The 18,702-nt window shown below is 47.5% G+C and overlaps 1 protein-coding gene across 1 annotated transcript in view; it reads left to right on the top strand.

Moving 5' to 3' along the window:
- The window catches only part of LOC142603970 (syntaxin-binding protein 4-like), a 45,671-nt gene extending 27,806 nt beyond the window's left edge, over positions 1–17,865 (top strand). Inside the window, exons 8-22 of the mRNA XM_075767471.1 lie at positions 1,364–1,505; positions 1,701–1,807; positions 2,224–2,377; positions 3,913–3,985; positions 6,803–6,900; positions 9,322–9,418; positions 10,577–10,704; positions 11,259–11,351; positions 11,892–11,957; positions 12,055–12,243; positions 12,529–12,645; positions 13,886–13,935; positions 14,784–14,914; positions 16,220–16,277; positions 17,071–17,865. Of these exons, the coding sequence (XP_075623586.1) occupies positions 1,364–1,505; positions 1,701–1,807; positions 2,224–2,377; positions 3,913–3,985; positions 6,803–6,900; positions 9,322–9,418; positions 10,577–10,704; positions 11,259–11,351; positions 11,892–11,957; positions 12,055–12,243; positions 12,529–12,645; positions 13,886–13,935; positions 14,784–14,914; positions 16,220–16,277; positions 17,071–17,176 (1,609 nt within the window). The 3' untranslated portion in view covers positions 17,177–17,865. The remainder of the gene's footprint in view (positions 1–1,363; positions 1,506–1,700; positions 1,808–2,223; positions 2,378–3,912; positions 3,986–6,802; positions 6,901–9,321; positions 9,419–10,576; positions 10,705–11,258; positions 11,352–11,891; positions 11,958–12,054; positions 12,244–12,528; positions 12,646–13,885; positions 13,936–14,783; positions 14,915–16,219; positions 16,278–17,070) is intronic.
- Positions 17,866–18,702: the final 837 nt, after the last annotated feature.

Below are 18,702 nucleotides of genomic sequence, written 5' to 3'. Positions count from 1 at the left end.
CACCCATCCTTTCCTCTCTGCAGGTTGTCCCCAGGCTGCGACCTCTCATCGCAATGTCATCTGAGGTCCTGCCACCCCACTGAGCAACGGGACCCAGATACGATTCAGTCTCACCACAGATAGTGTCTGATACTTTGATTTGAATGGAGGTTAATGCTACATTTCCTAAACTATTTCTTAGAGCAATGATTTTTTGCAAGACTAAGACACATGCTGCGTGAATGCAGTCCCTTTCACCCACGTAGCCAGCTGGCTCTCCTGGGGGTCTGCTGCTGATTTGGAGGGGTGCTGGCCACACGCTGCTCTGTCACTGGGGTGTCTGACCACTGAGGGTGGCATCGCTGGGGAGCACGGGGCGGTTACGCGCTGGTGTCACTGTGAGGCATGGGATGCACAGCTGTCATTGCGTCTTAAGTTATCAGATCACACAAGGAGGACCAGCAACTGCAGATCGTTTGGCGAGTGGCTGCTGTGGAAATAAACTGAAAAAAAGAAAAGCCAGCTGCACCCAGCCCATGAGGAGGAGGAGGCTTGCTGACCCTTAGATCCCACCAAATCCCTCCCCAAAACCTCCCCGTTGCAATGCTGCCCACTGGCCCTTGGGAGGTCAGTGAAATCTCTGCTCCCACAAACGCTTACTGCAATTGCTAAACCTCCCTCCCGGCACAGAGCCGCCGGCTGTGGCCTGGTCTTGGTGGCCTGCTGGGTCCTGTCTAGCAGGCAGCTCTTTTGAGGGTGGGGTCCAACCTTCATCACTGCCCTGTTGGCAGTACATCCTCGTCTGGGTGAGTCACCCGCTCCCCTGCCGTGGAACTAACTCACAGTGTGGTGGGTATTGCTATAAAGGTGCTTAAGGGCTCATTTCTTAGGGCATCTTGCAAAATTTTGAGTCCAAACCTTGGTTAAGACATAGTCAGCTGTGTATCCTGAGCTTCACTTTGATGTTTGCTAAGGGCTGCTTAATAGTTGACCAATCCAAATTGCTATCTGGTGATTTAGCTGGATTCAAACAATAACCACCTCAATTCTTTGTGTGGTTTTGGCTATAAAAACCAAGAGTGCCAAATATATCCTGGTTAAACCTTTGGTTTCTTCTCTGTTTTCTAAATGCAAACGAGTATTCCCCAGCATTTGGGATTATGCAAGCCAGTCATCTTCATAACACTGAACAATGTCTGCTGAGAAACGGGAGTCCTCACCTCTTCTTTCCAAGGTTGGGTGGAAGAAAAGATGCAGAGGCAGAAAAGGTTGGGAGAAGTTAGAAGGATCACGCGCAGAAAGAAAACCAGGCAGAGTTTGTTCAGCGACATGGGAAAATAAACCAGATCACCTTGAGTCACCTGCTAACATCTCTCCCTTGCAGCTACTCCATTGAATCAGGAATCCAGAGCATTTCTATAGCAAAATCCTCCGGCTTAGGGCTGACAATCAGTGGTGGATCTAACAGGCCTGATGGCCCCATGATTTATGTCCAAGAGCTTATGCCAGATGGTGACTGTTACAAGGTAAGTCAGTGTGGAGACCCTCAGTGACTTTGCAATGGGGACCTCTCCTAGAAGCTGTAGCTGTTCTGAAGCAGCTTTTCTAAGAATAGATGAACAATGCAATGCACAGACTAATGAGGACTGGTGTTGCAGGAGAAGGCTTTGGGCAGAGGGATGTTCCTTCCCAATGCTCTGACTTTCTCCTTCTCTGTTTAGGATGGCCGGCTCCGCCCTGGTGACCAACTAATCGCTATCAATAAAGATTCTTTGGTGGGTAGCACACATGAAGAGGCCAGAAAAATAATTGCAAAAGCCAAATTCAGGTAGGCATGTAACATATTTCCTGTCATCATCACGGTGCTATTGAGTCTTAGGCAAAACCCCTCTATAACATACCAATGTTTGGCTTCAAGAAGCATAAGGATGCTTCAGGATGGGCCTGATAGGTGATCATATAAGGAAATCTTGAGTGCATGGATCGTCCTGAAGTGTAATCCAGACCTTCCTAATGTTCTGCTTCTCATTAATATCCCCTATTGCTGCCCAGCAGAGTTCTGCAACACAACTGAATTTCAAACCAGCAACTCGGCTGGAGGAGATCCAGCTACGCTGGTGCAGGCTGCGTGGGCTTAAGTGAGATTATCCCAGAGGAAGAACTGCGGGCATGGAAGTTCTGCAAATTTAAGTTCTGCTTTTTTATTTTGTTAATAAAATGGTTTGTATTTGTCATTTGTTTAAGACACGAGGGAAACACAGAAGTGGCCTTTATTCCTGGAAGGGGACGGTTACATCCCGGACTGTCAGTTCATAACAACATCTCATCACCACCTCCAAAGGCTGTGGGAAACGGTCTGAGTTCCTGCAGACTGAAGGTCCATGTGAAGTCTCCAGAGGTAGGTTGAAGTTCATACCTAAGACCACAGATGTTGGTCCTGCGATCTTTCTTTGATCAGAAAACACTTCTCAGGGACTTCACAGTAGTCCTCCTGGACAGTGGAAAGTCTGTGATGCTGATGTACGTAGCCCTGTTCTACAGCCAGGTATTTTAAATCTGAAATATTGTATCTTCTGTCTTGGGTTTGAGACAGCAAAGGATCTGTGGAGGTAATGAGTTTCATCTCCAGGGCCTGCATTCAGACCTGTTTCAGAAGTCTCAGGTTTTAAAACAGCAAAACCTTTCTGCGGATAGCAACCTGCATTTCATTCAACACCAGTCATAGGGCTGGAAGGGATCTCAGGAGTCGGTTTGATCTCATCTCCTACCCAAAGGCAGGAAAAACTCTTTGTTCTTAAAGACCTCTGATGAGGATGAACCCACAGCGTTCCTAAGCAGCCCATTTCTGTTCTTCACTAGCCTAATGATAAGCCAGGCTTATTCTTCCTGTGAAGCCTAGCTCCACGTTGTGTTTGCAGAGGCAAGCGCTTGAGCTGCGTGTGATAAGACAGGATTTAACCACACCGCTCTCACGATAATTTAGGCCCGTGGCTGGATTCTGTGCCTTTGTTGCTCCTTTCCTGGACTGGTGCAATGCCAGGTGTACGTTCTGCCCAATTCCACATAAAGTTCCTTTAGAAAAGCCTGGCTGGATTTTCCGTTCATACAAGCATCGTTCACAAAATGTCTTTCTTTCCAGACCCCGTGGAGAACACAGACTTGCAAGAATGTCATATACATGTTGCCTTTGGGCGTACCAGGCTAGAGACGTGCTGATGAAAGTCAGCCTTAGCCCACAGATGTGTAGCTGAGTGGTATAGTTAGATCCAGCAGAAGGTGTGCTTGTGTAATGTTGTGTGCCTGTATGAAATGACGCTGCTGGCTGGAATTAAATTGCTCCTTTCCTCACTTTGCTTCTAAAAGATGGAACTTTTGACAAGGTCTTGGCTTCCACGCTAGGGAAAGCGTGCTCAGGCCCCTGTGCTACCTGTCTGTATGTCCTCAGCACCAGTCCCGTGCCCCTCTCTGCATCTAAGTTCCCAGCTTAGTGCCATGACCTGGCACTTGAGAGAGCGGGCACTGGTCTCAGCTTCCCGTCATGCTCACTGTGACAATTATGTGTTTTGGGTAAACAACACAACTGGCTGTGGTCCGACTCGGGACCTCGCTGCTGGGTTTGGATGCAGAGCTTTAGGGAGAACCTCTGTGGAGAAACCGTACGAGGTCAAATCCACCCTCAGCTCTCAATCACTGTTACAGTCGTGACAAACTCATTTTTCTGTGTGTGACCAGAGATTTTGTGGTGGCTCAGGAACGTGCCTGTTCCACGTGCTTCCAGAAACACCTATCTGCACAGAGGTGTACGTGGTGCCTTTGCTCTTTATGGGCCAGATGGGTTGCTCTCTCTTGAACACCTCTATCTTCTGCTCTTTATTTACACCTACAGATTCTGCTTAGCGACTGTCTGTGCTGTTTTGTCTTGTTTTTTTCTAGAATAGACGTGAAAATCATTTTCCTGTGCCTTCTTTGTCACCGGACATTTGCCCACCAGAGCTTACCGTCTCAGGTAAGAGTCCTACTATATTGTTTTCTTTGTGTGGGTGACAAACACAGCCTTGGCTCCTCAGTGCTGAGGATGGTGAAATTAATTTCGACCAGTGTTTATACTGCTGTAGTGGAATCCAGTGGGGTGATATTGAGACTCATCCTGCTAGGAGAGAGGGAAGGTAGCAGCTTGGCTTACTCAACGGGTAGTAACTATGTCCGTGTTTGCCCATAGTAGTAAAATTCTTTACTAAGGCGTTCAGAGGACTAAGGTACTCATAGGAGACAACTTCTTCCACTCTCAGCCTGTGGTTCACTTGCAGCAAAGATCACGCCAGGCTTGCATGCAGCAGGTCTCATTGCAGGCAACACTCCCTTCTGATGGGAATGGGTGGTCCTTGGAGACGCAGTATAAAGAAAGTCAAGTAATGATAGTTGTAATGCACGCAGCAACCCTGGGCGTTATACAGGCATTAAGGATGCCCTCAGTTGGTCAAACTGGGAAATTGCTTATAGTTGTGATTAAGTCAGGTTTCTCTCTACATCCAAGCTTCACTTTTTGCTTGCTTTTCCATGCTGTGTTTTCTCTCCATGCCCTGAGTCCTCTCCTGAGCTCTTACCGTTGTGGGAGAGACCTGCTCTGCTCACCCGACAGGACGGCAGCAACGGGGGCTGAACGCAAATCACCCGGCAGCTTCACAGGTCCCTTAGGAATTGCAGGAAACCTCAATAACCCCCCTGATCCCGTGTCCAGGGAGATGGCTTCCAGCCAGGTACCCCATATCTCTATGATATGGAGGTTACTCCTGCCCTGAGGAAAATATGGGCTTTCCCTAGCGAGTCCCTAGCAAGCGCTGCTCATCATTCTCACGGCCGTAAGTCTGACGGCCCTTCCTTCCCCGTGCGCTGCCGAGGCACCGGCCCCGCTTGCGAATCCCTATATTGTGTAATTTCCATCTGGAAGGCTAAGAGCAAGCATTGCAAAGTAAATTGTGTTTAGTCTATACCTGGGATTAGCGGGAGAGACAGGGAGCAGACGGTGCTGGGCTGGGCGTGCGTCAGCGCTCTGCTCCCAGGGATGCCTGTCTCACCTTGGGTGAGCTCCGCAGCCGTCAGCCTTCCCCTTCCGTGCTCTGCACTGCAGAGACCTCGGGACGGGGACTGCCCTTGGCCTGTCCTCCCTGCCCCGAGCATCCTGCCCCCTTGATTTCACGTAGACTCTTCGGTGGCCACCACTGACAGCCAGAGCTCCCGGTGACGGGGAGCAAAGCCCTGGGTCATGTAGGCAATCCAGCAAATAGCGATGACCTAATCGCTTCCTGACTTAGCTAGGGGATTTCATTACACGCGGGGTTTTTTAACGTGAAATGCTGAGGAGGCTTTGTGTCAGTGTTGTCATCCATGAAAACAGACAACTGGCTTTGAAAGAGCAGTGGCCGGGCTTGGAGCCCTGGCCAGTGACTGCCTCTCTGTGGGTGCCTGATGGATGCCCTGGATACCTCCGTGTCCGGAGCTGACAGCAAAGCCACGTGGAGCTAATCCTGATTAGCCATGCATCAAAGGGTAACAGCTCTGCCCTTGAACTTGGAGAGTAAAGTGTTGGTGGCCGATCCAGCAAACCCATTTACTACCGCTTGCTGCTCCACAGCTGCTGGCGTTAGCAGAGCGGATGAACACCCAGATTAGGAGGATTATGCTTGTGCAGCACCTCTGCTGCTTCTCGCTGCCTTCTCCTTGCGCCTGGTCTCCGCCTTGATGGTCGAGGAGGATGCGGTGAGAGGCTCGGGAGAAGCAGCATTACTCAGCAAGACAGAGCTCCCCGTGGTGTTAATCAGATCCCAGCCAGGTGAAAGAAATTGCAAATCCTGTGCCATTGGCATGAGAAGGAATTTTGTCACCGACCTGGGCTGATGGCTCGAGGGTGAGCAGGGGCAGGCAGGTGGCCGGGCTGCCAGCACAGCAGCCTTGCACCTTTCCGGAGCCTGGCAGGGCAGTTCCCGAGCCAGTAACACCTTCTGCAGCCCTTTTCCCAGGAAATGTCACAGTTTCTTACGGAGAAGGGTTACTCGTAATGGAAACGTGGGGTTCCCTCCAGGGACGGAGGAGCACAAGTGGCTTGTGCTCGGTACCATTTCTGCTGCGGAGGCAGTGCCAGTAATGACAAGCCAGCTGTCAGCAGCTGGATCTTCTGATCTCAGGACAGCTTTTCACCAGCAAAGCAGCTGCTGTTTCTGCCTCTTTCTCCCTCTGTGTCTGCCTCGCAACGCATGTGGCTCCTACCCAAAAAACCCTGCCTGCCCAACTGAGGGAAAAGGGTTCAAGGCTTTTTGCAGTATTGGGGAGGGAAAAAGTCCTGCACCGGTGGTTTTCCACATTGCTTTGAATCTGTTGGTTCCCTTCTCCATGGGTGTTGTGAAAGTCAAGGCTGCATTTTACAGTACGTTGGGTTTCAGTTTTGCTTAATCAATCAGAGAAGACCAGAGCCAGGGAGATTTTTTTTTTTTTTAATAGATCATCATAATTACAGACCCCAAGACTCCACAAAAATTGTGATTGGAAATTTCCAAAGGGCTATTTTTGCAGTCCCTAGGTCCTTGGATTAAACATCCCATTTTAAACCCTGCAGAAGCCCAGTTTCAGTAAGGGTTTGCCCCAGTATCCTGTCTTTCCAACAGTGGCCTAATTCAGCCTTCCAGGACCAGATTTAGTAAATCGTGGTCTTTGATTTTGGCCTGCTGCACACATATTTCATGCAACAAGAATTCTGAATTTTGCTTTGCAGGCATCTCTTTCCTCTACCCAAGTCCTCTTCCATTAACGTTTATTTTTGGCTTTTCAGCACCTGCTTCAGCATCTAATCATAAAGCAGCTTCAGGCACCAAACCAAAAGTAGCGCTGGATCCCCATGTCCGGCTCAAGGATGGGAAACTGGAACTGGTAAGTGGAACGGGTCCCTCTCCTGAAAGCGAGATCTCCTCTCGATCCTCTCCCAAGGTGCATTATGCAGAAAACAGTCCACTGACGTGATACCTCCTTGCGTCCAGCTGCCACATTAAGCTTGCGTGAATGGTCTCCTTGTATTGCTTTTCTGTGAAAGAACTGATCGAGACCTTTCCGCTTTGATTCTTGCACCAACGTTGCAGTCAGGCATGTGAGGACTAGCCCAGGTACTAGCATGGGGGTGACTATGTCGCTTGTTTTTTGGAGGGATTAAAAAATGCAAACCTGAATAGATACAGTCGAAGAGAACCAGCCTGCCTGTTTGCACAGAATAAAGCTGTAGCACTTGATGAGCGCTCTAATCTACATGTACACCGTCTTCTGCTGACCAGCCTGCTCCAGTTTAACTCCCCTTCACCTCTCTAGGATACCGACCAGGCTGTGCTGGGAATAGCAATCGCCCAGGCGATGTGGAGTGCAGAGCCAGCCGTGGTGCTCAGAACATTGCTTTCCTTATTAGCGTCACACCGCTCGTGCTACAATTTTGCCTTTATCTCAAAAATCAGATTAATTAAGACTCAGCCACCAAAATGTATTTATTATCAGGAGTCTGGAATAAAAAATGGGTCTCAGCTCTTCAGTCGAGTTTGCTGGAGGTTGTGTCCAGCCTCTAAAGGTAAAAAGGGAGAAGAAGGCGTAGCGAAACATCCCAATTGCGTCCCAAGGGACATTTAAACACACCTTGGCTCACCTTGGCTATTTCTCCATGCTCTGGGGAGCTTCAGAAGCCTCCTCCTGGCATTTGCATCTCCCTTGGATGCAATGCATTCGACTCGGGTGCTGTGGGTGCAGGCAGCTGCTCTCCAAACTTTCTGGTGCTGGTATCGCTGCTGGGGTGACCTCGGGCAGCCTGGTGTGTGCGAGCGAAGGCTGAAATATGAGAGATCACACCAAGGACCCAGCCAAAACTGCTGCTCCTTTCATCATTTCATGGAAAATATATTCCACAGGCACCAACAAAGGGCAGGAAGACCCCAGGGAAGGGCAGAGTGCCCTCGAGGGGCCGTGCCCCCAGTCTGGTTTTGGGGTGCATATGTCACTGTCTCCCCCCCGGCGTACTGCTGGATTTGGGGTGCGGGGGGCAGCGTGGGAATGCAGCCCCTTCTGCAGGCCCGGGGGGATCTGAGGAGGACCCGATGTCACGAGCATCTGCTGCCACCCCACGGCAGATGCAGCGGTCGCCCTTCGGCTGCTCCCGCCTCCCGGGAGGGCAGCACGCAAGCAGGAACTTTTCCTCTAAGCCTGCATAATTCTCCTAAAGCGGGATTTAGGATTGTATTTTCGCAGCGACCTCTGCTCGCCATGGGTATAAAAGCAGCTCTTCTTTGGTGGGAGGAGCAGGGACGCTTGGCTTTCCCTTTTAAAAGCCAGTGTTATGAGCAGGCAGCTGCAGCAGTGCCAGGGTCAGGACATGCACATCGACCGGCACGCATCTGAGGTGGTTTCGGGGTGGCCCGCACCAGATGCCGACATCTGCAGACTGAGGATCAGGGCATCCCCAAGCCCCGGAGCTGGCAGCACTGCCTTGTGCAGGGGTGGTGGGCAGAGGGGCGGGAGGTGGGACTCAAATGGGCCTCACAGGCAGCACGTGAGAGCAGATGGGTCCCATGGGCTTGCTGGTGACCAAAACATGAGCACGGACTCATCCCCAGCCCCTTTCCAGGGTACCATGCGGGAGGTGCTGTACATGCGTGAGCAGGAGCCACGGGTGCAGCCTGGGACAGGGGAGTGTTTAACTTGGGCTCTTTCCCAGAGTCTGCCGAGCTTGACTTTGTCTTTTAAAAGCTCTTACTTGCTGCTGCCAGCAGCGAAGTGGGGTTTGTGCAGGTTTATCTGCTTCTTTGTGGTGCCCTGGGGTTGAATTGATAAATATCAGTAGAAGACAGGGCATCAGGCACAATGAGAGAGCAAAAGGTGTAATGAAGAAGCAAAACGTTTGAATGTCTCTTGTTGCCACGAGAAATGTTCTGTGAATAGCTTTTATCTTCTCGGTCCTAAATAGAATTCCTGGGCAGTAAGGGAAAGAGAAGAGGCTGAGCTATTGGCAGCTGGGCCTTGCTACAGCTCCATAGGGTTTTGATAAAGTTCCTGACAGTTTGTCATAGCTGCAAATCTGCAGTCTGTATAAAATGTTCTTGGAGGGATGTGAATGTGTCCCTGTCTTCAGGAACAGACATTTCTGTACACGCATAGGAAAGGAGAGACTGGAAATCCAGCCCAAGCCTGCTCCTTTGGAAGATGTTGCCTGGAGAATCACTTCCAGGAGAAAACCCAGCACCAAGTGTCCTCCCAGCACCTACTTCAAAGAGCTGCTTTTCCAGTATTTTTCTTTTTAAAGGTTCGTTCTCTCTGCTCAAGGTTCTGCAGTATCTTGGTCTGGATGTGACTGAGGAGAAGAAGAGGCAGTTACGGCAAAGCTTGACCACAGACTCGCAGGGGACGGTGGCCTACGGAGGTGAGCGGGCAGCTCTGCGCGTGACGGGCTTTTTCCATTTTGTGTGGCTTTGCTGGAGGCTGAGAAAGGAGAGGGGCATCTGCTCAAAGGTGGCAGGTAAGACACCTGCCTGGGTATTGATTTAACCTCAAAACCAGCCAAGAAAAGTCACAAATACAAAAGAAGATTTGGTAGAACCATATGTAAAATGAAAATACAAGAAAGTCGGTGCGAGGGCTTACTTTCCTTAACCCCCAGCTTGTCAAGTGAGAGCTGGTCAGAGGACACGCAACAAATAAAAGCCTGCTCTGCTTTCTGTGACCTGCCAGAGCATATCTGGCCCGTAGGGTCTGCTCCCCAGAAGTTTTTTCGCAAAAGTTCAAAGCTATCAGCAATGTCCTCACCAGCAGGAACGTCCCCGCCAGACAGAATAGGCTTGCAAAGCACAACGCCTCTTGGATGGATGTTTTTGTGCAGAGCGAGCGATGGGATATGGAACCGTGCGCCTCTAAGAGCGACTGGCTTCGGAGTTTGTGGCAATAGGAATAAGGACGATTAGGGGTATTTTGCTAAAATGCTGGCAGTGAAGATGCTGCTCTTGCAGTAAAGGCTCTGGTTCCTGCTGCAGCCCCAGGCTGGGACTGCGGTGTCGCCTCCCCTCTGCTGCGCTGGCTGGCATCCGTCCCACACAGCCCCTCGCGCCGTGCTTTCCTCCATATCCAAAAGCAAAGCAAATCTGGATCTTCAGACTTGTCAATTTAACGCTTTTTCTAAGTGCTGAAGTCATTCAGTTTTTTGTTTAAATCAGCAACATGAGAAATGCCAGCAGGCAGGCGGGTGCCTTTTGTCAGAGAAATGTGGTTTTGGCTTAAAATTTTAAAATTCTGAGAACTGCACTTCTGAAAACTCTGCTGTGAAAATATCTGGGGTTTTTTTTGTTTTTTAAAAGTTGATTTTTTTTTTTAAACTGGATAAGAAACAAGAGTCTGGTGAAGACTGAAGAAATTATTTAAGCTTGATGGGCTTGCCAAAGAACCAAGGAATGTCGAGAAGACTGCCTGGCATCTTCAAACCTGCTCTGCTTGGCAGTCAGTGCACGTCCCCAAAATCGGTGGCATTTTCTCCTAACGTGCAGCACTTTCCCCTTGTAGCCTGTTAAAAACTGATTCTTTCCCACAGATCTTCTCCAAGCACTCAGGGATCTGATGCAGGAGGAGCTGGACCAGGCTGGTCTGGATTCCAGCTCCATGCTCTTCACGCAGCACGAAGTGGCCAGTTTGCTGGATACATCGGCTTTTCACTCTTCGGTCAGTCAGTCCAATGCTCTGCTACTTTCAATCCATGAATCTTCTGCCTGAAATCCATGAAATTCTGAGGCGGGACTAGCTAAATGACCATTTTCTGGTTGTTCTAGAGTTAGAACTATCCATTAATCATTTAGATTATAGGAAATGCTATCAAAACCCCTCAAACTTCTCATTTTTAACAAGGAAATAACAATATCTATGGTGATATGAAGGAAGTAGCCTGGCAGTGATGCAGAAGGAAAATTAGCCATAATTAACCGATTCCAACTAATTTCACCTGATTCACAAAATGAAAATTCCTTGTAGCACATCTATTCCTGCTATGTCAGGGATCAGAATGTGAAATCCTGTGGGGTGAAAAAAAAAACCCCAACCCTTCAGTTGAATTATTTAACGTGCCTTTTGATCTGTTGCATAAAAACGCTGACTGCTTTTCAAAGTCATTTTGATTCATCGTTATTGTGGGTACAGCAAAAAATATGCCTGCCATGTAGCCCCATGATTTTGGTAAATTGTCAGTGGTGCATGATGCTGTCTGTCCCTCTACCTTGCAGACCTTCGACTCTCTCAGCTGTAACGGCAACGAGGAGCTGGAGCAGCTGCAACTGGAAATGATGGATCTGCGGCAAGAAGTCCGAAGGCTAAAGGTGGAGCCTCTCCTCTGGGCAGATTTCTTGGCTGATCCTTTCTGCCGTAGCTCGCTGTAGTCGTACGCGAGGGTAATGGTGTAGCCTGTCCCTCTTAAGAAGTCACCAGTTTGCATTCTGCACGTTCCTCGTTACAAAGGAGACTCTCACCCTCGTCCTTCCTTAATTGTCTCTTTCTCGCTCTCAACCTCAAATGAAAATTTATTTATACTAGATAGTATGCAGCCACTTTTTAGCAGTGAGTAAATATATTTAAAAATACAAAAATGTGTCTCAAATAATTCAAGTCCATGAGTAACAGAAGCACCGCCTGTCCCCCCATCCTGACCTAGCTGCAGATTGCCGGCGTGGCTGTTAGCTCCGTGGCGGTGTCCGGGTGGATTTCTGCAGGCATGCAGGTCGCAGCCCAAAAAGCTCTGGGGTAGGGGAGAGTGCATATGACTCCTTCTGTAAAATATTGTCTTGGTGGGTGGGGGTTACAAGACCAGGGCATCTTCTAGACAATTGTTGCTTCTAATACAGTGAAAATATTTTCTGTAGTCTCTCCTGAAAGAGGTGGAGAACAGCAAGAAGTCAATGGAAGATGAGCTTCAGAGACTGAACCAGGTTAGCGAAGAGATTGCTGGGGGCCTTGGGGTGTTTTTGGTGGTTGTCATCTGAAGGGGGATGTGGTGCATTGACCAGAACATCTCACTGCTTCCAGAAAGCACTGGGGTTCCTCTTCGAGAACCGAACGCTGCACAGCAAACTGCAAATGGCAGAGGTTGTGCAGAAACAGGCTCACAGCGCGGAACAGGACTATGAGGAAGTGATCCACTTGCTGGAAGCTGAAATTGCAGAACTGAAGATGCAGTTGGCAGGGAAGAAAGCAAAACACGTCTCTGAAATAGAGGTAATGCAACCCCTCAGCCTGGGAAAAAACCCACGACCCTTCTTCTGTGGGTTTCCCTTCTATTTATAAAGGAGAAAATGAACGTAGCACACACATCATTTGCTGTGTATGACCACAAGGCCAGCATGGTCTCTAGGTCTGTGTTATAATCTGTCTAATTTCCACTGTCCATTCCAAAAGGACAGTGGGTTTCTGTTTGTAGCAAATATCATAAACTGGTGTTTCCAAAAGCCAAGGCTGGAACGTCATCACCCCCTTTCTCTTCTTCCTCCGTCCCCATCTCAGGAGGACATCCTGGAACTGAAAAGACAGTTGTCCCTGGCTGACGGCCAGTTACGAAAATCAGAAGTCTCACGGAAGCGCCTGGAGATCTGCAATAGGAAACTGCTCCTGTTTGTGCAGGTGAAGTACTGAACCACCCCCCGTGCTGGTGGCATCGCTGTGGCCTCTTACCTTAAGGGTGATTTTGCAAGTCCAAATAACTTCCTGCTCCGTAGGCAAGAGAGGGTTGTTGGTTTTTTTTTTAATTCTATCTCATCCTTAAAAGGCACTGTCTGTTGGTTAGGAGAAACTAGGGAATGAACTCATATATACTCATATACCCACGAGCTATGTAAACACCATGGTGCAGGTTTTGCCTGGTGACTCTGCTGTCTCTGGCTCACTGGTCCCCCCATGATGCTCTGGTTGAGGCTGCTCCAGGAACTCTGTTGGACACGATGGTCGAAATCACAAGTTTTAACCCTCCCCTTGTATAACTGGATGGTTGGGTTCTCTACACAACAAATGTGAACTCGAAGAGCAGTTTTGCTCTTCCAGTGCTTTTTTTTCCCTGGGTTTCCTGCAAAATTGCACACATAATTGCTTTAGTCTTTTAATTGACTATTCTTCCACTTTACTACCTGTATTGGGAATACAAGCTTGTGTAATTAGTAAACTGGCCGGCACGGGATCGCTAATATTCAGCATATCTGCTACAGCTATTAGTAGCCTATCCCAAGAGCTCTTGAAATCAATAGGAAACAGCGGAGTGCAAGGAAGTGTAGGTGCTGTGTCCTCGGCTTCAGAAAAGGAAGAATTAAAATGCCTCTAGACTTGCAGCATGATGTGCTGGTGCCTGTGCGGTTTGGGGCTGGACTTTGGAAATGAGTTTGACTTGGCCCCAGGGTCAAACATCACAGGATTTTGACCGCTGGAGCAAAATATCTTCCTTTTTTATACATCCCTCAGTAGCGTTTGAGAATTCACTATGTGTGGTAACGAGAGCTTACGCATGCAGGTACAATCCAGAAACCAGGGATCGCTAGTAACCATGATCAAGGCTCACTGAAACATAGCCTGCAAAATTGTTCTTTGGAAGAGTATTTTTACGTTACATTTCATATATTTTAGTGTTGGTATTAAAATGTATAATTTAGATGTGTCTCTCTATTTGCATAGGCTGTGAATGTTGCTTGAGTTGCAAAAGGCCTTGAGAGATTCGCTTCAAGGGCAATGAATAAGCAGAAGCTGATTACTGTCATATTAAATCTGATCACCAGGAAAAACCCACAGGGTTTGTTCTCAGGAATTATTCATTCCTACAAGTTTGAAACCTTCTTTTTTTTCCTCTTTTTTTTTTCTTCTTGTTGTTGCATGGCAGAATGTTCACAAGGTCCTGAGCACACCCAGTCATTTACCAGATGGGAAAAGGTAAGAGATGGCTTCTGGGAATTGCGAACAGCAACATGAAATGTCCTTTTCTGACCTTTCTCAGGGGAAGGTGATTCACACGTAACCTACCCAGAGTTTCTAAACATACTGTCACTTTGAAAGTGAAACCATGGGAGAAAGATGATGTAAAAGCTGCTGGCGGGTTGGTACTTGGGGGGGGTTGGCCTCTGTTCGGGCTTTTTTTGGGAGTGAGTAGCTGAAACACTCCGCTGGTTAACTTGCTTTTGTTAGCAGAGACCCTAAGCAGGTTGTTTCAAAGAAGTAGAGTTTTGAGCCATCTGCTTTTCCTGACATGAGTCAGGCTTTGGCTTCAGGACCATGTCCTTTTTTATTAGCAGTTACAGTAACTGAGCCTAAGCAAAGAGCTGGCATGGCTCTCAACTGCATGAATGGTTGCAGAAATAGAGTTCAGGCTTCTGGACTCCCCTTCAACCTGAATTTCTCTCCTATCACTTGGAAAAAAATTGTATCACAACTCTACACGTGTTTTTCACTGATTAAGTCATTGAAAGGTCACTGTCCCATTGATAATGATCAGCCTCTTTAAAAAAAGACAGTTTCTAAGAACGATGGAAAAGTTTCCAAGATGGTTACTTCTAACATAATGAAGGAAAAATGTTTTTGAGAAATTCTGAAAAATATGTTGATCTCTGTAACACAATGACGCAAGCATGTCTAAAAGAGTCTCCTGTGCTGTTGAGCGATAGAGATACAACCTCCCCTGAATTCACAGAATTTACATAGAATATCCTTCACGAGAGGCTGGCCAGGATTTTCAATGACTGTTCTATGATAGAAGTATTGATGGCACTTTCCATATTTATAAGAGTCAACAGTGAAACAGAAGAGGATAAAACAGATGCAGTCTCAGATACATCTCTTCCATCTTCAGATCTTGTTGACCTTTTGCTATCAGAAGCTAAAGAACTGTTAGCGCCAATCCTCTCCAACAAGGATGGTAAGCACTAAATTGACTGGAGAAACCTGAATCCAAACAAGTCTCAAGGATATCTGTTAGTGTTATTTACGGTTTCCACCACGTTACATCTTTTTTTTGCCATACCAGTTAAGCCTCCCATACGTGTACCTGATTCCCTCATGCTAACCAAGATGTAATTGCTCTCCATGTATCCACGTGACTCATCGTTCAATCTGAGATGCAGACTCGCAGTGTAAGGAGTCAAAGGGTGTGACTTGTGCCCAGGGCCAGAGGAAAGGCACTTATCTGGGGGAAAAAAACCTAACAGGCAGGAGGATGGTTTCACAGAATCGTAGAAATGCTGGTTGAAAAGGGACTGCTGGAGACCAGGAGTCAAATCTTCTGCTCTAGGTAGGATCAGCATGCTAGATCAGATCTGCCATGGGTTTAGCCAGCTGTGCTTTCAGCCTCCAAGGATGGAGATTCACAGCCCCTCTGGGAAATGTGTTCCCGAGCTGCATTATGCTCTGCGAAAAGCATTTTCCCAGCATCTAGTCTGAACTCCCCCAGGTGCAATAGGTGGCCACTGCCCCCAGTCATATTGTCTGCCACTGCCAAGAAGAGCTTGGCTCCAACATCTTTCTAATTGCCCTTGAATTAGGCGTGGGTGCTGTGAGGTTGCCTCTCAGCCCTCCCCAGCCCCTCCTTGCAGGTTGGGAGCCCCAGGGCTCCCTTTGCTGGACCCTGTCCAGTTTCTCCGTAGCTTTGAACCGGGGATCCAAACCTTTGTTACGTCATCCAGGCACGACTACAGCAATGCCGAGTAGAGGAGAATAGTAATCTCCCTCTTTCCTTGGCGTACACATCAGTCTAGACTCCTTTCCCCTTGCATGTCTGTGGATGGGGGAAAATCGGAGAAAAGGCATCTAGCTCCATGGGAGCGTGAATCAACTTTCCCAGTCTGGGACTAGCAGCTTAGTCCATAAACGTTTCTTGGCAGCAGTTATTTGACCCCACGTGTCTCCTTCCATGCAAAAGGAGAGTTTATGATCTCCTCCTCACGATCAGGTGAGCATTCAGCCCCAAACAGGTGCCCAGTCTTTACTCTTTGATGCTATTCACCACCTAAACGTGGCCGTGGTCCAGCATGGCATTTGTCTCAAAGCACAAGACACAAGGAAAATAATTGTAGCCTTTAAGAACCATCTCTGATATATGAGCGTGTCAGCATTTTCAGAGTTCCTGCATCATTTAAATGTGCATTATCATTATGTAGCAGTGCTACTTGCATCGGGCATGTTTTCTAACCCTTCACTTATACTTGGCCGTGTGCTTAATTTGCAGCTTTGCCATCTGACAGGGACCAGTGCCTGCCTGCTGAAGGAAACCCAAATTACAAGGAGTAGGTGTCAAAACTGATGTCTGTAATATTGACAATACACACACTAAAAATTTCTGTTGATTTGTTGGGGGTTTTTTAATAAAAATGTTCGCTTGACAACTTTTAACCAGATAATGTAGTAGAGGCCTCCAGATGGCCGTGTCAGAGAAATACGTCCCTTCCTAGACAGCAAGAGGCTTCCCTCCCTGCACAGTGAAGTACAGTGTGAATTCCTGGATCTCTCTTTTGTTTTCTAAAATGTTCTTTTTCCTTCCAGCCAGATGGGAATTTACAGTCCTGTGGCTTTTCTAGCCAGCATTTTTATAGACCACTGTGAGTTCTGAGTAAGGGAAAAAGCATCACTGAATGTGTTAATCTTTTATGTTATGGTATCAAGATGCTGTGAAGTCCCAGCCAAGGAGAGCAGGACAACATGGCTTTGTTTGGACCTTCAGTATCTTAAGAATTTCCCTAAAAGCTATTTAAATGGCTTATATTTAACAGAGCCATGTCCTAAAGATATCTGCTGAAAGGGCACTTTGAGACCTAAATGTCTACTACCACTGTCTTGGCTGATCACCTTAACTCAACCTGAAGATCTGCCAGCACTGTTTTATAGTCAGGTACAAAGCAAACATTTGCAAACCATGATTTCAAGGTTATGAAAAGCGTTTTCAGACAAAACTGATTGCCAGCACAATCCACTAGCCATGCAAGATCCATGGACTCTTCTTTTCTAAATAACCAGTTTTGTCGTCGTGTTATCCTCCACGTCCTTCTCCCAAACTACATAAAACATATTTCTTATTTTCAGCCATCTTCATCAGAAGACCACGTGGCCCCCTCCTGCAAGCCAGACCAAGAGCGATCAACCAGAGCCACCAAGTCCAACCAACGAACTGCCTAAGAAGCCAACATAAACCTCCCATGGCTTGCTCGTGCTCCAAACTGTGACTGTCCATAACAGCTGCTGCTGTGCCGGGAGATGGGAAGGACACACGGCGGGTGCTTCAGTTTCCAGGCAAACCAGACTGAGGAACAAACTTTCTAACACGAGACTAATTCTTCCTAACTACGCAAGACTTTTTCAGCAACCTCCCCGGCGCGTCTACCTCCGAGTTATCGTACAAGGCTATTTGCTGACGGTTTTGCAGCTTTATAGGAAAAAATATTCTCAAGAGGCTACAAGGGCCTGGATTTCACTAGCAGCCTTTTAGAGCTTGTATTCTGGGTAGTAAGAGGAGCGTGAACGTACCCAAGGGACTCGGGAGTCTCCAACAGATTCCTTTTGGTATTTCATATGAAAAACCAAAGTATATTTAGTGACTGTAATCAAAGCAGCTTAATCTGTAGCGTCCTAGCTGTCTTGGGATAGGTATTTCTCTTTTTATTCTTTTTGTATAGCTTACCCCAGCTGCAATGCTTGAAACGGAAAGCACCATCTCAGCTAGTTGGAGAAAGAGTGCAGAGAGAGCCGGCAGTATGCTACCGGTGACGATGTATTGCTGAACACCAAGCAAGAGAGGACATAGTGAACATATTTCAATCAAGGCCCACAGTGTCACTTGGAAATTAGATACACGTGATGCAAGATAGTATGTGGCTAGCAACAAATGGGGTAGAGATCCGAGATGAACACAGGGTCTGGAAAATAAAATGGAAACAGTGCTCACAAGGCGTTTGCTTTCTGGGTTATGATTGTGGTTGCTGCGTTCAGCGTCTCCGAGACAAACACCCTGCCTGGGTCCATTTCTTCCTCCCTCTTATTTTGGCAGCTGGTAGCATGATGCATTGAGAAGTTGCAGGAAAATGGAGTGCAATCTGACTTTTACACAAAATTGTTATGATTACTTCTAATCTCCTTTGGGGGGGTTCAAAGGATGTGGATCCTTTGTAGCCTGAAAGAAAAGCTTAGGAAGCTCACCAAGATCTACTGAACTCAAAGCTATCACTGCACTGCTAAAACAGTAACTGTGTGGTGGAACTGCACAGTCACATAAATAACCAGTCTGAAATTTTGGTTAAACTTAATTTCATAGCTCAGGGTAAATGAAATCTTTTAAATGCATGCCTTAGAATATAAATTAAAGGACTTCTTTTAAAAGGAAACATAATTCTTTGGACCACTCACAAGGAATATTCCCAGGAAGGAGATACTTTCAAAAAATATTAATCTTGGGATACCCTGTGGTTAATAGCTTTTTCCCCAGTGCTCTCTGTTTCAAAGGGATGATAGTAGATACCGGTGTTGCTTGGGGGTTTAGCCCTATGGCTTTGTTCTCATCTCGTGTGCTATACAGACAGGCCAAAGCTGCAAGACAACGAGTAAGAGCTGCACAGAACAAAATCCAGTCTCACCAGTTTGGTCTATCCTGTCTCGGGAGAAACATCTCCAGTTCCCTTGGGGTTAGTAGGGCAGATACCAATCTGCTCCTGGCAGTCTGTC

This window comes from Balearica regulorum, chromosome 15, assembly GCF_011004875.1.
Source record: "Balearica regulorum gibbericeps isolate bBalReg1 chromosome 15, bBalReg1.pri, whole genome shotgun sequence".
NCBI lineage: Eukaryota > Metazoa > Chordata > Aves > Gruiformes > Gruidae > Balearica > Balearica regulorum.
This window is presented reverse-complemented; position numbering and strand designations above follow the sequence as displayed.